This window comes from Bombina bombina, chromosome 10, assembly GCF_027579735.1.
Source record: "Bombina bombina isolate aBomBom1 chromosome 10, aBomBom1.pri, whole genome shotgun sequence".
NCBI lineage: Eukaryota > Metazoa > Chordata > Amphibia > Anura > Bombinatoridae > Bombina > Bombina bombina.
In genome coordinates this window covers 202,224,660-202,239,566 of record NC_069508.1, presented here as the reverse complement: position 1 = coordinate 202,239,566, position 14,907 = coordinate 202,224,660, and the positions used below count along the sequence as shown (strand labels likewise).

Below are 14,907 nucleotides of genomic sequence, written 5' to 3'. Positions count from 1 at the left end.
ATCAGTCACGGCGCAAGACGCCCCACTTAATAACTAACTAATCAACTGACTACTTTTCCGCCCCTAAGATGCCCCCCTGCAGAAAGTTGGACAGGAGCTGCACCCCTCCCTTCCCCACCCCACCTCACTACCTTCCTTTCCTCCAGACTCTCAAGACTTTGCTGTAATGTATCAATCCTATTTTTGTTTTTATATGTTAGAACTGTTTATTTAAAGTCCCCCTCCCTTACTAAGGAAGTTACCTGACATATCAATGTTTTGATAGTAATTTTAACCGGACCTGCGTGTCCAATCCATTTGTTTGTGTCTATCAGAGCAGGGGCCCTGCGTGTCCCCAATTGTTACTACTAATTCTAAAACCAAATAAAAAAAACAAAGCAAAAAAACAGAGCTTGTATTTTGTGCGGTATGGAGCTCAACGCAACCATATTGCATGCACAAGGCGGCTGTTTCAAAACTTGTAATGGCTGCGCTATAGGGGATGAAATAAACCATCTTTTGTTGCGTTCGTTAAAAACCCTATCTACCTATAAGTAAAGTATGCAGCTACAGGTGATACTTACATTAGCGCTCTCTCCATGCTCTCCAGAGCACATTAAGGTAAGTATTGTAGCTACAGGTGATATTTACATTAGTGCTCTCCATGCTCTCCAGAGCACATTAAGGTAAGTTCTGTAGCTACAGGTGATACTTACATTAGCACTTTCTCCATGCTCTCCAGAGCACATTAAGGTAAGTACTGTAGCTACAGGTGATACTTACCTTAATGTGCACGCCATGCTCTGGAGAGCACATTAAGGTAACTATTGTAGCTACAGGTGATCTTTTCACCTGTAGCTTTGAAACATTTACATTTGTTTTAATGAAACAAAAGTAAATGTTTAAACTACACGAAAACTGAATAGAGCAGCCACCGAATATTTGGAGAAACAAATTTTACTGAATATTCGGATCGAAAATTGAATCGAAAATACATTTTCTGTGCTGCACATATCTATTGTCTACTATTGAACAAACGTTACTAGGGATCTCTGGGCATACCAGATTATTTTAATTGAGTCCATAAAGAGCCCCTACCCCAGCAAATCCCCATCTGTTGAGCTTTTTTCTTTTTTAAAAAAATCTTTGGGTTATTGTGGGTTTTGAAGTTAATCATCTTTTAAATGAGGGTTTTTGGAGGTCTGTGGCTAGTAAAGGAGCTTAGATTGAGGGGTTTGAAAACCTCTCACCATCCAGCTTTCTTCGCTGCTTGCCGCTTCCAGGTTCTGCCCTTTCTGTGACATCAACACACATTTGTGACAATGTAACCGGCACACCCATTACCAGCGATTAGCTGCCTGTAGTGCTGGGGATCTCCAAAACCAATATTGGATCCGCGATCCTCGTTTACTGACAGGCTATGCGCATGATAACAATGGTTCGTCATTTGCATTGAAAGTGTTGAACAAATAAAAAAAGCAATACACTGCCTATCCTTAGCTGAATATTAATGTAGCCACCTCTGATTGGCTCAGTGGCCAGGAGCGCATTACTGCTCTATAGCTGAGTTACATCCCCAGGTATAGGGAACACAATAGTGCAATAAGACAATCATCATATGCGTGATAGCATTTTGCTATGTATCTTTACGTTCCATTAAAAGGCAAAAGATATGAGATGACATTCAGAAGAACATCACACAACATTTTGTGCAAATAATGCCAATATCTGAAATAATAGTATAAATATTTAAATTGAATTCAGTTGATTCAATGTAAGGTTTAAATTATTTTATTAATGCTAACTGTATAAGCCATGAAATAATATGAAAAAACATATTATATATATATATACTGGAAATTTCTGCTGGACCCAGATGAGTAAGAAATTGCAGTGCACAAGTAAAAAAAATGACTTTCCTATCTTTAACATTGAGTGGACTCATAGAAGCCTATTTATCAAGCCTTCAACCGCAAATACGCCGGAATCCTGCAGCGTAATTGTGGCGAGCTTGATTCAACCTATTTATTAAAGCCTACAGACCGGAAAAAGATGAAATTTGTGATGTAACATATGATCCGCCGGTCTCAATCCGACACAGATCGACACATGCCATAGGAATCAATAGGAGTCTGAAAGCAGCGAAAGCTCATGTTTGATGCTGCCTGATATCCCATTGATTTCTATGGTAGAATAAAAGTTACGTTCACACCTACCACCCTAACACAAGCCCCGAGTCTAAACTCCTCTAATCTGCTGGCCCCACATCGCCGCAAACTACATAAAATTATTAACCCCTATTCCGCTGCTCCCGGACCCCGCCGCCACTAAATAAAGTTATTAAACCTTATAGTGCCGCTCCCGGATCCCGCTACCACTAAATAAAGTTATTAACCCCTATCGCGCTGCTCCCAGACCCTGCCGCAACTCTAATACAAAATATTAACCCCTAAACTGCCAGCCCCCCATATCGCCATAAACTAAATTAAGCTATTAACCCCTAAACCTAACAACCCACTAACTTTACATTAAAATTACAACATCCCTATCTTATTATAAATTAAAACTTACCTTTAGAATTAAAATAAACTATATTAAACTATTAATTAAACTAAACTAACTATTATACTAAAATTACATTAAACTATATTAAACTATTAATTAACCTACCCTAACTATTATACTAAAATTACATTAAACTACCAATTATATTAACTATATTACATATCTAAAAACCTAACCCTACTCAAATTATTTAAATCTACAATTAAAAATACATCAAACCCTGTGTCTTGAGAAAGTCCCGATCAATGAGGACGAAACGCGTAGACCACCTTAAGGGACATTGTTGAAAGACATTATAGCCGATTGTTTTTACAAGTACTTTTTAATCGTCTACCATCGAAGCATTGAGCTTTATACCTACGGACTTCCCGGAGACGCCATATCCTTTTCTGGCGTGGAAGGTGTATGTAGAGGAGAGTGGTCCAGTGGATTATTATACCCAAAGGCTCAATTATTACTAACTTCTTGTAAGTGCAATGTGTTTTTAGCGCTCAAATAAGTAATAAAACTTTTACCTTGAGTCGCGGTTGCGCTCTGTTCTTTTCTTGTGTTCACAATTAAAAATAACTGTTACAAAAAAATAAAAAACACTAAGTTACAAAAAATAAAAATTACTAAGTTACAAAAAATAAAAATTACTAAGTTACAAAAAATAAAAAACACTAAGTTACAAAAAATAAAAATTACTAAGTTACAAAAAATAAAAAACACTAAGTTACAAAAAATAAAAATTACTAAGTTACAAAAAATAAAAAACACTAAGTTACAAAAAAAACCACAGTATCAAAAATAAAAAACATTTACACCTAATCTAATAGCCCTATAAAAATTAAAAAGCCACCCCAAAATAAAAAAACCCTAGCCTACAATAAACTACCAATGGCCCTTAAAAGGGCCTTTTGCGGGGCATTTCCCCAAAGAAATCAGTTCTTTTACCTGTAGAGAAAAATACAAACACCCCCCCAACAGTAAAACCCACCACCCACACAACCAACACCCCCAAATAAAAACCTATCTAAAAAACCTAAGCTCCCCATTGCCCTGAAAAGGGCATTTGTATGGGCATTACCCTTAAAAGGGCATTTAGCCCTTTTACTGCCCAGACCCTACTCCAAAAATAAAACCCACCCAATGAACCCTTAAAAAACTTAACACTAACCCCCGACGATCCACTTACAGTTTTCGAAGACCAGAGATCCATCCTCATCCAAGAGGCAGAAGTCCTCATCAAAGCCGGCAGAAGTCTTCATCCAAGCGGGCCAAAGTCCTCATCGAAGCCAGCAGAAGTCTTCATCCAGACGGCATCTTTTATCTTCATCCATCCGACGCGGAGCAGATCCATCTTCAAGACATCCTGCGCCGAGCATCCTCTTCTTCCTATGGTCATTGTAGAATGAAGTTTCCCTTTAAGGTACGTCATCCAAGATGGCATCCCTTACATTCCAATTGGCTGATAGAATTCTATCAGCCAATAGGAATTAAAGGGGAAAATATCCTTTTGGCTGTTGCAATCAGCCAATAGGATTGAGCTTTAATCCTATTGGCTGATCCAATCAGCCAATAGGATTGAGCTTGCATTCTATTGGCTATTCCAATCAGCCAATAGAATGTGAGCTCAATCCTATTGGCTGATTGGATCAGCCAATAGGGTGAAAGCTCAATCCTATTGGCTGATTGCAACAGTCAATATGATTTTTTCCCCTTTAATTCCTATTGACTGATTGAATTCTATCAGCCAATCGGAATGTAAGGGACGCCATCTTGGATGACGTACCTTAAAGGGAAACTTTATTCTACAGCGACCATCGGAAGAAGAGGATGCTCCGCGCCGGATGGATGAAGATAGAAGATGCCATCTGGATGAAGACTTCTGTCGGCTTTGATGAGGACTTCTGCCGCTTGGATGAGGATGGATGTCCGTTCTTCGAAAAATGTAAGTGGATCGTCGGGGGTTAGTGTTTTTTTTAAGGGTTTATTGGGTCGGTTTTATTTTTAGAGTAGGGTCTAGGCAGTAAAAGCTAAATGCCCTTTTAAGGGCAATGCCCATACCAATGCCCTTTTCAGGGCAATGGAGAGCTTAGGTTTTTTAGATAGGTTTTTATTTGGGGGTGTTGGTTGTGTGGATGGTGGGTTTTACTGTTGGGGGGTGTTTGTATTTTCTTTTTTTCAGGTAAAAGAGCTGATTTCTTTTGGGCAATGCCCCGCAAAAGGCCCTTTTGAGGGCCATTAGTAATTTATTGTAGGCTAGGGTTTTTTTTATTTTGGGGTGGCTTTTTTATTTTGTTAGGGCTATTAGATTAGGTGTAATTATTTTTTATTTTTGATACTGTGGTTTGTTTGTTTTTTGTAACTTAGTGTTTTTTTATTTTTTGTAACAGTGTTTTAGATTTTTTGTAACTTAGTGTTTTTTATTTTTTGTAACGTAGTGTTTTCTATTTTTTGTAACAGTAATTTTTAATTGTAGATTTAAATAATTTGAGTAGGGTTAAGTTTTTAAATATGTAATAAAGTTAATTTAATTGGTAGTTTAATGTAATTTTAGTATAATAGTTAGGGTAGGTTAATTAATAGTTTAATATAGTTTAATGTAATTTTAGTATAATAGTTAGGGTAGGTTAATTAATAGTTTAATATAGTTTAATTTAAATATAAAGTTAGCGGGTTGTTAGGTTTAGGGATTAATAGTTTAATTTAGTTTATGACTATGTGGGGGGCTGGTGGTTTAGGAGTTAATATGTTTAGTAAGTGGTAGTGATGTGGGAGGCCAGGGGTTTAGGGGTGAATACATTTATTTAGATGTGGTAGGGTCCGGGAGCAGCGGGATAGGGGTTAAACATTTTAGTATAGTGGCGGTGTTTAGTGACAGGATATAAATAAAGTTGGGAAAAAATGAATAGCAGCGAGATCGATGACTGCTAGTTAACAACAGTCCGCTGCTCATCGCCCCGTACTTGGTGCGCGGCTTTTTGCCGGCTTTTTTGATAAATATGGAGATCGTATTCAGGTCCACAACGTTAGGCAACGTTAGGCGAGCATATTGGTGCCGGCGAATGCAGCATAGTTAAAGGCTTGATAAATAGGCCTCCTAACCTTTCCCCTCTGGACAAGTAGCTTTTCTCCCCGACTTGTAAATTATAGTGATATTTTTCCATTGATCTATCTATCTGTCTGTTTCTCTCTTTATATATATATATATATGTGTGTGTGTGCTAATAATAGAAAAAGTTTTGTTTTTTTAATGATTAAATGATTTGCATTTCATTCATTACCAACAAATATTTTTTTTCCCTGTTACTGAAACGTCTGGATTTGTACACTAAGTACATACTTATATTTATTTATTTTCCTTTTCTGCTGATCGTTAATAACAGACGCTTTCTCTGACATGCCATCAGTGTAATACTTGTATGTGAGAAGAATGGCCTGAAAATAATCAGAGATATATTTAAATATTTTGACTCTGTACTTCATCAAGTATCTGGTAGCATTTAATGACTTTTTATTATTATTATTATTATTATTTTTATATATTTTAAATAGGGAGCTTTGTTAATTCATCCATATTATCTTCCCCATTTTTCCATAGGTGACATTGTGCTTCTCAGCAAACCCATAACTTTAACACAGGGTGACAGGGTGACCTTGATGACAGATGTTCTGATAGCAACAGATGGCACTGGAAAACCAGAGAAGCTGCTGTATGCTGTCTCTGTGCCACCTGTGCATGGTCAGATTGAGTACATCAATTATCCCGGCGTGCCCATTTCCAGTTTCAGCCAGTTAGATGTTGTGGCCCAGAAGGTTTGCTACGTCCATGACAATAGCCATGAGGCTAGTAAGGATTCATTCAGGTGAGAAGCTTTTTTTTCCTTTCCAATCTCCAGAATTTAAGCTTCCTGGGTCTCAGATGAGTTACATCTACTGGTATTCAAGCAGATCGTGAGCAGTATTTGCTAACCAGATTTGGATGAAGAGGTTACAGTAATGAAGCTTATTAAGAGCTGTTTGTCATGCAACACAAAGTGAACAAGCTCTGCATACTTTAACTTACAATCACATGAATCAGGTAAAACATTTTTACAAAAAACACCCTAACATGAACCCCGAGTCTAAACACCCCTAATCTTACACTTATTAACCCCTAATATGCCGCCCTCGACATCGCTGACACCTACATTATATTATTAACCCCTAATCTGAGGCTCCGGACACCGCCGCCACCTACATTATAGTTATAAACCCCTAATCTGCTGCCCCCAACATCACCGACACCTACATTATATTTGTTAACCCCTAATCTGCCACCCTCAATGTTGCCGCAACCTTCCTACATTTATTAACCCCTAATCTGCCGTCCCCAACGTCGCCGCCAGTATATTAAAGTTATTAACCCCTAAACCTAAGTCTAACCTAAGCCTAACACCCACTAACTTAAATATAATTTAAATAAATCTAAATAAATATTCCTATCATTAACTAAATTATTCCTATTTAAAACTAAATACTTACCTATAAAATAAACCCTAAGCTAGCTACAATATCACTAATAGTTACATTGTAGCTAGAATAGGGTTTATTTTTATTTTACAGTCAAGTTTGTATTTATTTTAACTAGCTAGAATAGTTATTATATAGTTATTAAGCTGTAAAATAAAACCTAACCTAAGTTACACTAACACCTAACACTACAATTAACTAAATTAAATACAATTACCTAAATTAAATTAAATGAGCTAAAGTACAACCCCCCCCCCCACTAAATTACAGAAAATAATAAACAAATTACAGATATTTAAACTAATTACACATAATCTAATAGCCCTATTAAAATAAAATAAAGCCCCCCCAAAATAAAAAAAAACCTAGCCTAAACTAAACTACCAATAGCCCTTAAAAGGGCCTTTGTGATTCATTGCCCTGAAAGTAATCAGCTCTTTTACCTGTAAAAGAAAAAATATAAACAACCCCTACAACAGTAAAACCCACCAACCACACAACCAACCCCCCAAATAAAATACTATCTAAAAAAACTTAAGCTCTCCATTGCCCTGTAAAGGGCATTTGGATGGGCATTGCCCTTAAAAGGGCAGTTAGATCTTTTGCTGCCCAAACCCTAACCTAAAAATAAAACCCACCCAATACACCTTTAAAAAAAGAAGTCTTCATCCAAGCCGGGCGAAGTGGTCCTCCAGACGGGCAGAAGTCTTCATCCAAGCCGGGCAAAGTGGTCCTCCAGACGGGCAGAAGTCTTCATCCAAGCCGGGCGAAGTGGTCCTCCAGACGGGCAGAAGTCTTCATCCAGACGGCATCTTCTATCTCCATCCATCCGGCGCAAAGCGTGTTCATCTTCAAGACATCCGAAGCGGAGCATCCTCTTCATCCGACGACTAAAGCTGATTGAAGGTACCTTTAAGTGACGTCATCCAAGATGGCGTCCCTTAGATTCCGATTGGCTGATAGAATTCTATCAGCCAATCGGAATTAAGGTAGAAAAAATCCTATTGGCTGATGCAATCAGCCAATAGGATTGAAGTTCAATCCTATTGGCTGATCCAATCAGCCAATAGGATTGAGCTTGCATTCTATTGGCTGATTGGAACAGCCAATAGAATGCGAGCTCAATCCTATTGGTGTCAGGGTTTTTTCCCTGTTTTGTTTGCCATGTGCTGCTGGCAGCCATTTTACTCACCTCTCTTGCTGACTATGGTGCATTTTGTGGGATGCTACTCATTTCCTGCACTTCCTTTTATGGCCAGACTGGTGTGCATCATCTGTGTGAGACAGGATGCAGTCTCAGAATTGTGATGTCATCACTTATTATTTAAAGGGCCTCTGTTCAGTATGCTTTGCCTTTGCGTTGTCTCAGACCTGTTTGTGAGAGTTCCTGTGTATTACCTGGCTGTCTGACGTCCTTCCTGGTTCCTGATCCCTGGCTTGTTCCTGACTTTGCTGTTTTCCTTGTTCCTGATTCCGGCTCGTCTGACTATTCGCTTTGGCTCCTGACTCGGCTCGTCTGACTACCAGCTCTGGTTTTGACTCCTGGCTTGTTATTTGACTTGTGGACTTTTTATTATTTTATTGTTATTAATAAAGGTGTGATTATTTTTGCACTTCTCGTCTGATTCCTGGCACCCTGACATTATGCAAAGGCCATGAATCCTGATGGTGCTAATAATCCCCCTTTACCTGCCATCATTTCCAGGATGGGTGAAAAGGATCACTGCTTGGATCAATTTTCACTAGCCCTGCAAACCCTGCTGACTCACACTGCACATTTGGACCAAAGTGTCCCACAAGTTATGGCTGCTCCTGTTTCCACGGCTGCACCTATGCCTACCAGGAGCATGTCCAGTTCTGCACCTCTACCTCAGTGATATGGAGGCGATCCTATTCAGTGCAGAGGGTTTTTGAACCAGGTGGCCATTTACTTTGAGATGTTACCTCAGGCGTTTCCCTCTGACAGGGCTAAGGTGGTATTTCTCATCTCGTTACTCTCTGACACAGCTCTTGCCTGGGCTAATCCCTTGTGGGAGACTAATAAACCTGTGATTTCAAATTACCCTGAATTTGTGGCCTCCTTTCGAAGGGTATTTGATGTTTCGGCTTGCTCCTCCTCTGCTGCTAAATGACTCATGTCCATTCAGCAAGGTACAAGATCTGTTGCTAAGTATGCTATTGAGTTCCGTACGCTTGTCGCAGAGGTTGGTTGGAACAATTAAGCCCTTGTTGCCGCCTTCTTTCATGGGCTCTCTGATGCGATTAAAGACGAAGTTGCTGCCAGAGATTTACCAGAGGATCTCGAGGCATTGTTGTCTTTTTTATCCTAATTGACATCAGACTCAGAGAGAGGCCCTCTTTCAAGGAGCGCTTGCAGAAGCCTCCTGTTCCGTTGTCTCCTATGTGTTCGTTCCCACCCATGCCTCCCTGTCCTCCCATGCCTTTAGGTCCCGAGTCACCAGGTACTGCTGAGCCGATGCAGTTGGGATTCAAGCGTCTCTCCGCGGCGGAGAGGGCCTTTAGGAGGAGGGAGGGGCTCTGCCTCTATTGTGGGTTACAGGGCCACCTTTTGAAGTCTTGTCCTACACGGCCGGGAAACGCTCACACCTAAGGTCCTGTCGTGGGCAGACCTTGGGTGGTTTATCCTTGTCCCCGGAACCACTTGAGGAAAAACCTTTGGTAACGGTTGTCCTTTCCTGGGTGGATTCCTCCATAGTCACCCAGGCTCTTGTTGACTCTGGTGATGCGGGCTATTTCATTGACAGTGCTTTTGTATCAAAGCACTCCATTCCTATTTTGCCTCGGTCCATTCCGCTTGCTATTGAGGCCATTGATGGCAGGCCCCTTCAGCCCACACTCGTTACTCACGAAACTGCTCTGTTGTCCATGGCTGTTGGAGCTCTCCATTTTGTAACCCTCCAGTTCCAGGTGATAAACTCTCCGCATTTTCCGGTTGTTCTGGGTTATCCCTGGCTCCAAAAGCACAATCCCAGTCTCGACTGGCGCAGGTCCAAAATTTTGTTGTGGTCCCCGCTATGTATTTCCCCTTGTCTTCGGAAACCAGTTAAAGTGCATGCCAGTACGTTGCCTCCTTACCTGTCTTACAATTGTGCCATAGACCTGCAACCCGAAGCCATTCCTCTTCGGGGCTGGGTTTACCCTCTGTCTGTTGCAGAGAATTGTGTTATGGAGGAGTATGTTCACGATGCTCTGTCGAGGGGGATCATCCACAAATCCTGCTCTCCTGCAGGGGCTGGCTTCTTCTTTGTGAAGAAAAAGGTTGGGGAATTAAGATCATGCATCGATTATAGGGGTCTTAATCGTCTTACCATTAAGAATGCTTACCCTATTCTACTCATTACAGAACTCTTTGACCGCCTCAAGGGAGCTATGGTCTTTACTAAACTTGATTTGAGAGGAGCGTACAATCTCGTTAGGCTCACAAATGGAAAACAGCGTTTAACACCATGAGCGGGCATTATGAGTATCTTGTAATGCCCTTTGGCCTATGTAATGCTCCTGCTGTTTTCCAGGAATTTATTAATGATGTCCTACGAGATCTATTGCAACAGTGTGTTGTGGTGTACTTAGACGACATCCTCATACACTCACCCACACTTGAGGCTCATCGTTCGGATGTTACACGGGTTCTCCAGAGACTACGTGAGAACGGCCTGTTTTGTAAACTCGAGAAATGTGAGTTCCATCAGACTCAACTAACCTTCCTAGGTTATGTTATCTCCGTTGCAGGGTTCTCCATGGATCCTGACAACTTGGCCTCGCCAAGTTGGTCTTCGGTCCATTCAACGGGTTTTAAGGTTCGCTAATTACTATAGAAAGCTTATTAAAAACTTTTCTTCCTTGGTCAAACCTATCACAGACATGACCTGTAAAGAGAATGATCCACTCCATTGGTCACCTACTGCCATTAAGGCCTTTGATAGTCTTAAGACTGCCTTTGCTGCTGCTCCAGTTCTAGCTCATCCTAACCCTGTCCTGCCTTTCGTTCTGGAGGTTGATGCGTCTGAGACTGGAGTAGGTGCCCTCTTGTCTCAACGTCCTACGCCTGACGGTTCCTTGCATCCGTGTGGTTTCTTTTCTAAGAAATTGTCTCCAGTGGAGTGCAATTATGAAATTGGCGACTGGGAATTACTGGCCATAATTTTGGCACTCAAGGAATGGAGGCATCTTCTCGAGGGTACTAGCATGCCAGTGCTCATTTTTACTGACCACAAGAATTTAACTTATCTATCTGAAGCAAAACGTTTGTCACCCCGACAGGCCAGATGGGCGCTATTTTTGTCTCGGTTTAATTATGTGGTCTAATACCTGCCTGGTAGTAAGAATGTTAGGGCTGATGCCCTCTCTCGACAATTTTCGACTCTGTCCAAGGAGGAGTCTGTACCTACTCCTGTTATACCTCCTGACCATATTTTAGCTGCCATACATACTAATTTGACTTCTCCCTTGGGGGAGGAGATCCTACCTGCACAAACCAATGCACCTCCTGAGGAACCTAGTGGTAAGTGTTTTGTTCCTGAGAATCTTCAAACTAAACTTTTGCACACTTACCACTATCCTAAAGCCGTAGGTTATCCAGGCAAGAACCAAATTATTTGGTCTGTCACTCGACAATTCTGGTGGCCAGGTCTTCGTTCTGATGTTGCTTCGTATGTTGCCTCCTGCTCAGTTTGTGCATAGAATAAGACTCCTTGATGTCTTCCTGTGGGTCTTCTTCAACCATGAGGAGTATGAGGTCAGCAGCATTATTGACTCTCATATGTCCAGGGGCCGTGTACAGTATTTGGTTCACTGGAGGGGCTACGGTCCAGGGGAGCGTTCTTGGGTTCCCTTCCTGATGTTCATGCTCCCTATTATAGTAGCGGCGATGTTGGGGGAGGCTGATTAGGGGTTAAAAAGTGTAGGTAGGTTGCGGCGACTTTGGTGGCAGCAGATTAGGGGTTAATAAATATAATGTAGGTGTCGGCGATGTTGGGGGAAGCAGATTAGGGGTTCATAAATATAATGTAAGTGGCGGCGGTGTCCGGAGTGGCAGATTAGGGGTTACATTTTTTATTATAGTGTTTGCGTTGCGGGAGGGCCTCGGTTTAGGGGTTAACAGGTAGTTTATGGGTGTTAGCGTACTTTTTAGCACTTTAGTTATGAGTTTTATGTTACGGCGTTGTACTCTAAAACTCTTAACTACTGACTTTTAAATGCGTTAGGACTCTTGACAGGGTAGGGTGTACCGCTCACTTTTTGACCTCCCAGGACAGACTCATATGGAAGTCCCATAGAAAAAAGACTTTACGAAATTTACGTAAGTCATTTTGAGGTAAGGCCAAAGAAGGGTGCGGTACACCTAAACCTTCAAGACTCGTAATACCAGCGGGCGTAAAAAAGCAGCGTTAGGACCTCTTAACGCTGCTTTTTTTACCCTAACGCACAACTCGTAATCTAGCCGATTGATTCCTATGCATATTAATATATCGTCAAGCGGATTTATTAGCTCATAGATTTATCAGAGCTACATGTTTAAAAACGCTCAGATTTATCTGAAACACATGTTTACAAGTGATTATTTCTGTGTGACTGCTCAATAATAGCAATTTGAACACACATATCAGAGATATTGCTACTTTATACATTGCACAACCATACAAACTCATGCACACTGTGTAGGTTAACCATGGAAGGTATATTCAAGTACCTATTGCTAAATATGATAAATAATAATACACAACACTATCAATCTCCAATAGTGTATAAATTTTAGCAGGTATGTAATCAGGATAAGAAACCAAAACCGGGTTCTTCACTCTGGATATTCATGTATCCTATACAAATGTAGTACATGTAATATTCAACAAGGTTTGTCTTAATACCGGTAGGCTCAGTACATGATAAGTAGATATAATATACTCGTAGCTGCAACCCACACTTCCAATTTGCAAGTATAGAATCTTCTATCACACGTAATATGTAGAAGTTATAAGAGTGTTGCTTAAAGTCAGCTCCCACAAAATGAACAGACCGACAAACCAGGTTACTCACTGTTATCCGGCCTCACTCATGCAAGATGGCGGAGAGATACCTGTGTTCCGCCTCACCGGACAGCGTTACCTGTGAAGAACCTGTGACTGGAATTTCTTCCGCAGCAAACTCCAATGCTGCAATTCTTTTCAAATAATTCCAGACGCGTCGGATGTGGCTGAGGTGTGTGTGGAGTGGTGATCACCTGTATTTGTATTTGAATAAATCTACAGCAACGATTTAACGCTCTGTCACAAAATACTTTTATTTCTACTAACGGTGGAATTACTTTATACATTGGCATATAGATATAGAGATATAACAGATATCCATCCCACAGCTTTCACAGGTGATAATATCCAATTCTTCTCTAAGATTTTGCCCAGATTTCTTCTGCCCCCCTCTAAGTAACTCTAATAATTAACGTACAGTTTAGCAGGTGTGTCTAATGGTATGCCAATTATATTATTTCATAAAACAAGCATTTAGCAAAATAAGTGTTCTCAAAATAAACTAATATTCTCTCAGCAGAGCATAGCACTCTCTCTCTTAGAATGTGACATTCCACTCTGTCTAGATGATAAGATTGCTACGAGAACAGTGAGGCATAATGAAATACCAGTGTAACATTTCTTAAAGGCAATACACTTAAAGGCATATATTTGTTACATGTGCTATCCTGTATATGTTTGCATACTTTGTATAGGTTGTGTGAGAATTTACTAATTGTCTATACCCTACAATCCACGACTCCTTCTGGAAAAAGTTGCTTCCTCACATTTCTCCTGAATCTGCTAACCTCTATCAGGTCATCTACGAATGATTTAGCACCGGGTTCCCCACGAACATGCGGTGCACTCCAGGAGAGAGTTGCCCTCATTCTGTCCAAGCTCTAGTTATTGATTATCACTAACATTATTAGCGTATCAGGGATCTGGTCCCTTGCAAGATGTGCTAAGTGCTGCGCTACCTTGAGGACTGGTAGCTGTTCTGGAGGTCGGGGGTCACTCTGTGAGGAAGAGGATCGGTGTAGCGATTTGACTGGGCCATGCTGAGTTCCCCTGCTTCTGTAGCATCTTCTGTGGAACAACTAAGAATAGTGCTGTTTGGGATTCCCAGGCTGCTACTGTTGAGGAATTTAATATTGTGATGTGCACTGACTGAGACTAGAACTTCTCAGGAACTGCAGGCTTCCTCTGTACCAGCATTTTAATAAAAACCATGAGCTAAGGATAGTATTCTTTTAATCTTCACATCGGAAGTAATCTTGCAATAATTTTGGGGCCATGACCTCTGGGGAGATTTTAAAAGACTTCAGTTTCTGTCATTCAAGTTCTTGGTTAATCTAGTATCCTAGCATTCCAGTTTATGGCTGTATAGCGGTTAAGTAGTGTAGGGATAGTTTGCGGTGGGTGTGGTTATGGTGTATAGGGGCTAATAGGTTAGGAAATGTATTGCGGTGGACTATTGGTGGTATAGGGGTTAATAGGTTAGGAAGTTTATAGGGGTAGACTATTGGCGGTATAGGGGTTAATAGGTTAGGTGGGGGGTTATCTCTTTTAAGGGTACATAGGTATATTTATTAGGCTTGGCGCAATATATTTAAAAGGTATCCTTTACTTATTTAAAAAAAAAGTTTAACTGGTTAAGGAATGGTTGGCTGAATTTTAAGATTGTAGTTTTGCCAGTTGTCTTTTAATTCTATGACTGTTTGTTTGTGGGACCAGCTGGTTCCTAAAAATCATGTCCGGTATTGATGGATACTATCTGACCATTGTAAGTGTAGAGGGAGGTATACGATAGGCAAAAGCTGGATGCCTGTAGATAAAAAGC

At 40.6% G+C, this 14,907-nt stretch overlaps 1 protein-coding gene across 1 annotated transcript in view; it reads left to right on the top strand.

Moving 5' to 3' along the window:
- LOC128641079 (FRAS1-related extracellular matrix protein 1-like) overlaps positions 1 to 14,907 on the top strand; it is a 393,612-nt gene that overhangs the window by 287,334 nt on the left and 91,371 nt on the right. The window contains exon 24 of the mRNA XM_053693633.1: positions 6,131 to 6,395. Coding sequence (XP_053549608.1) covers positions 6,131 to 6,395 — 265 coding nt within the window. The remainder of the gene's footprint in view (positions 1 to 6,130; positions 6,396 to 14,907) is intronic.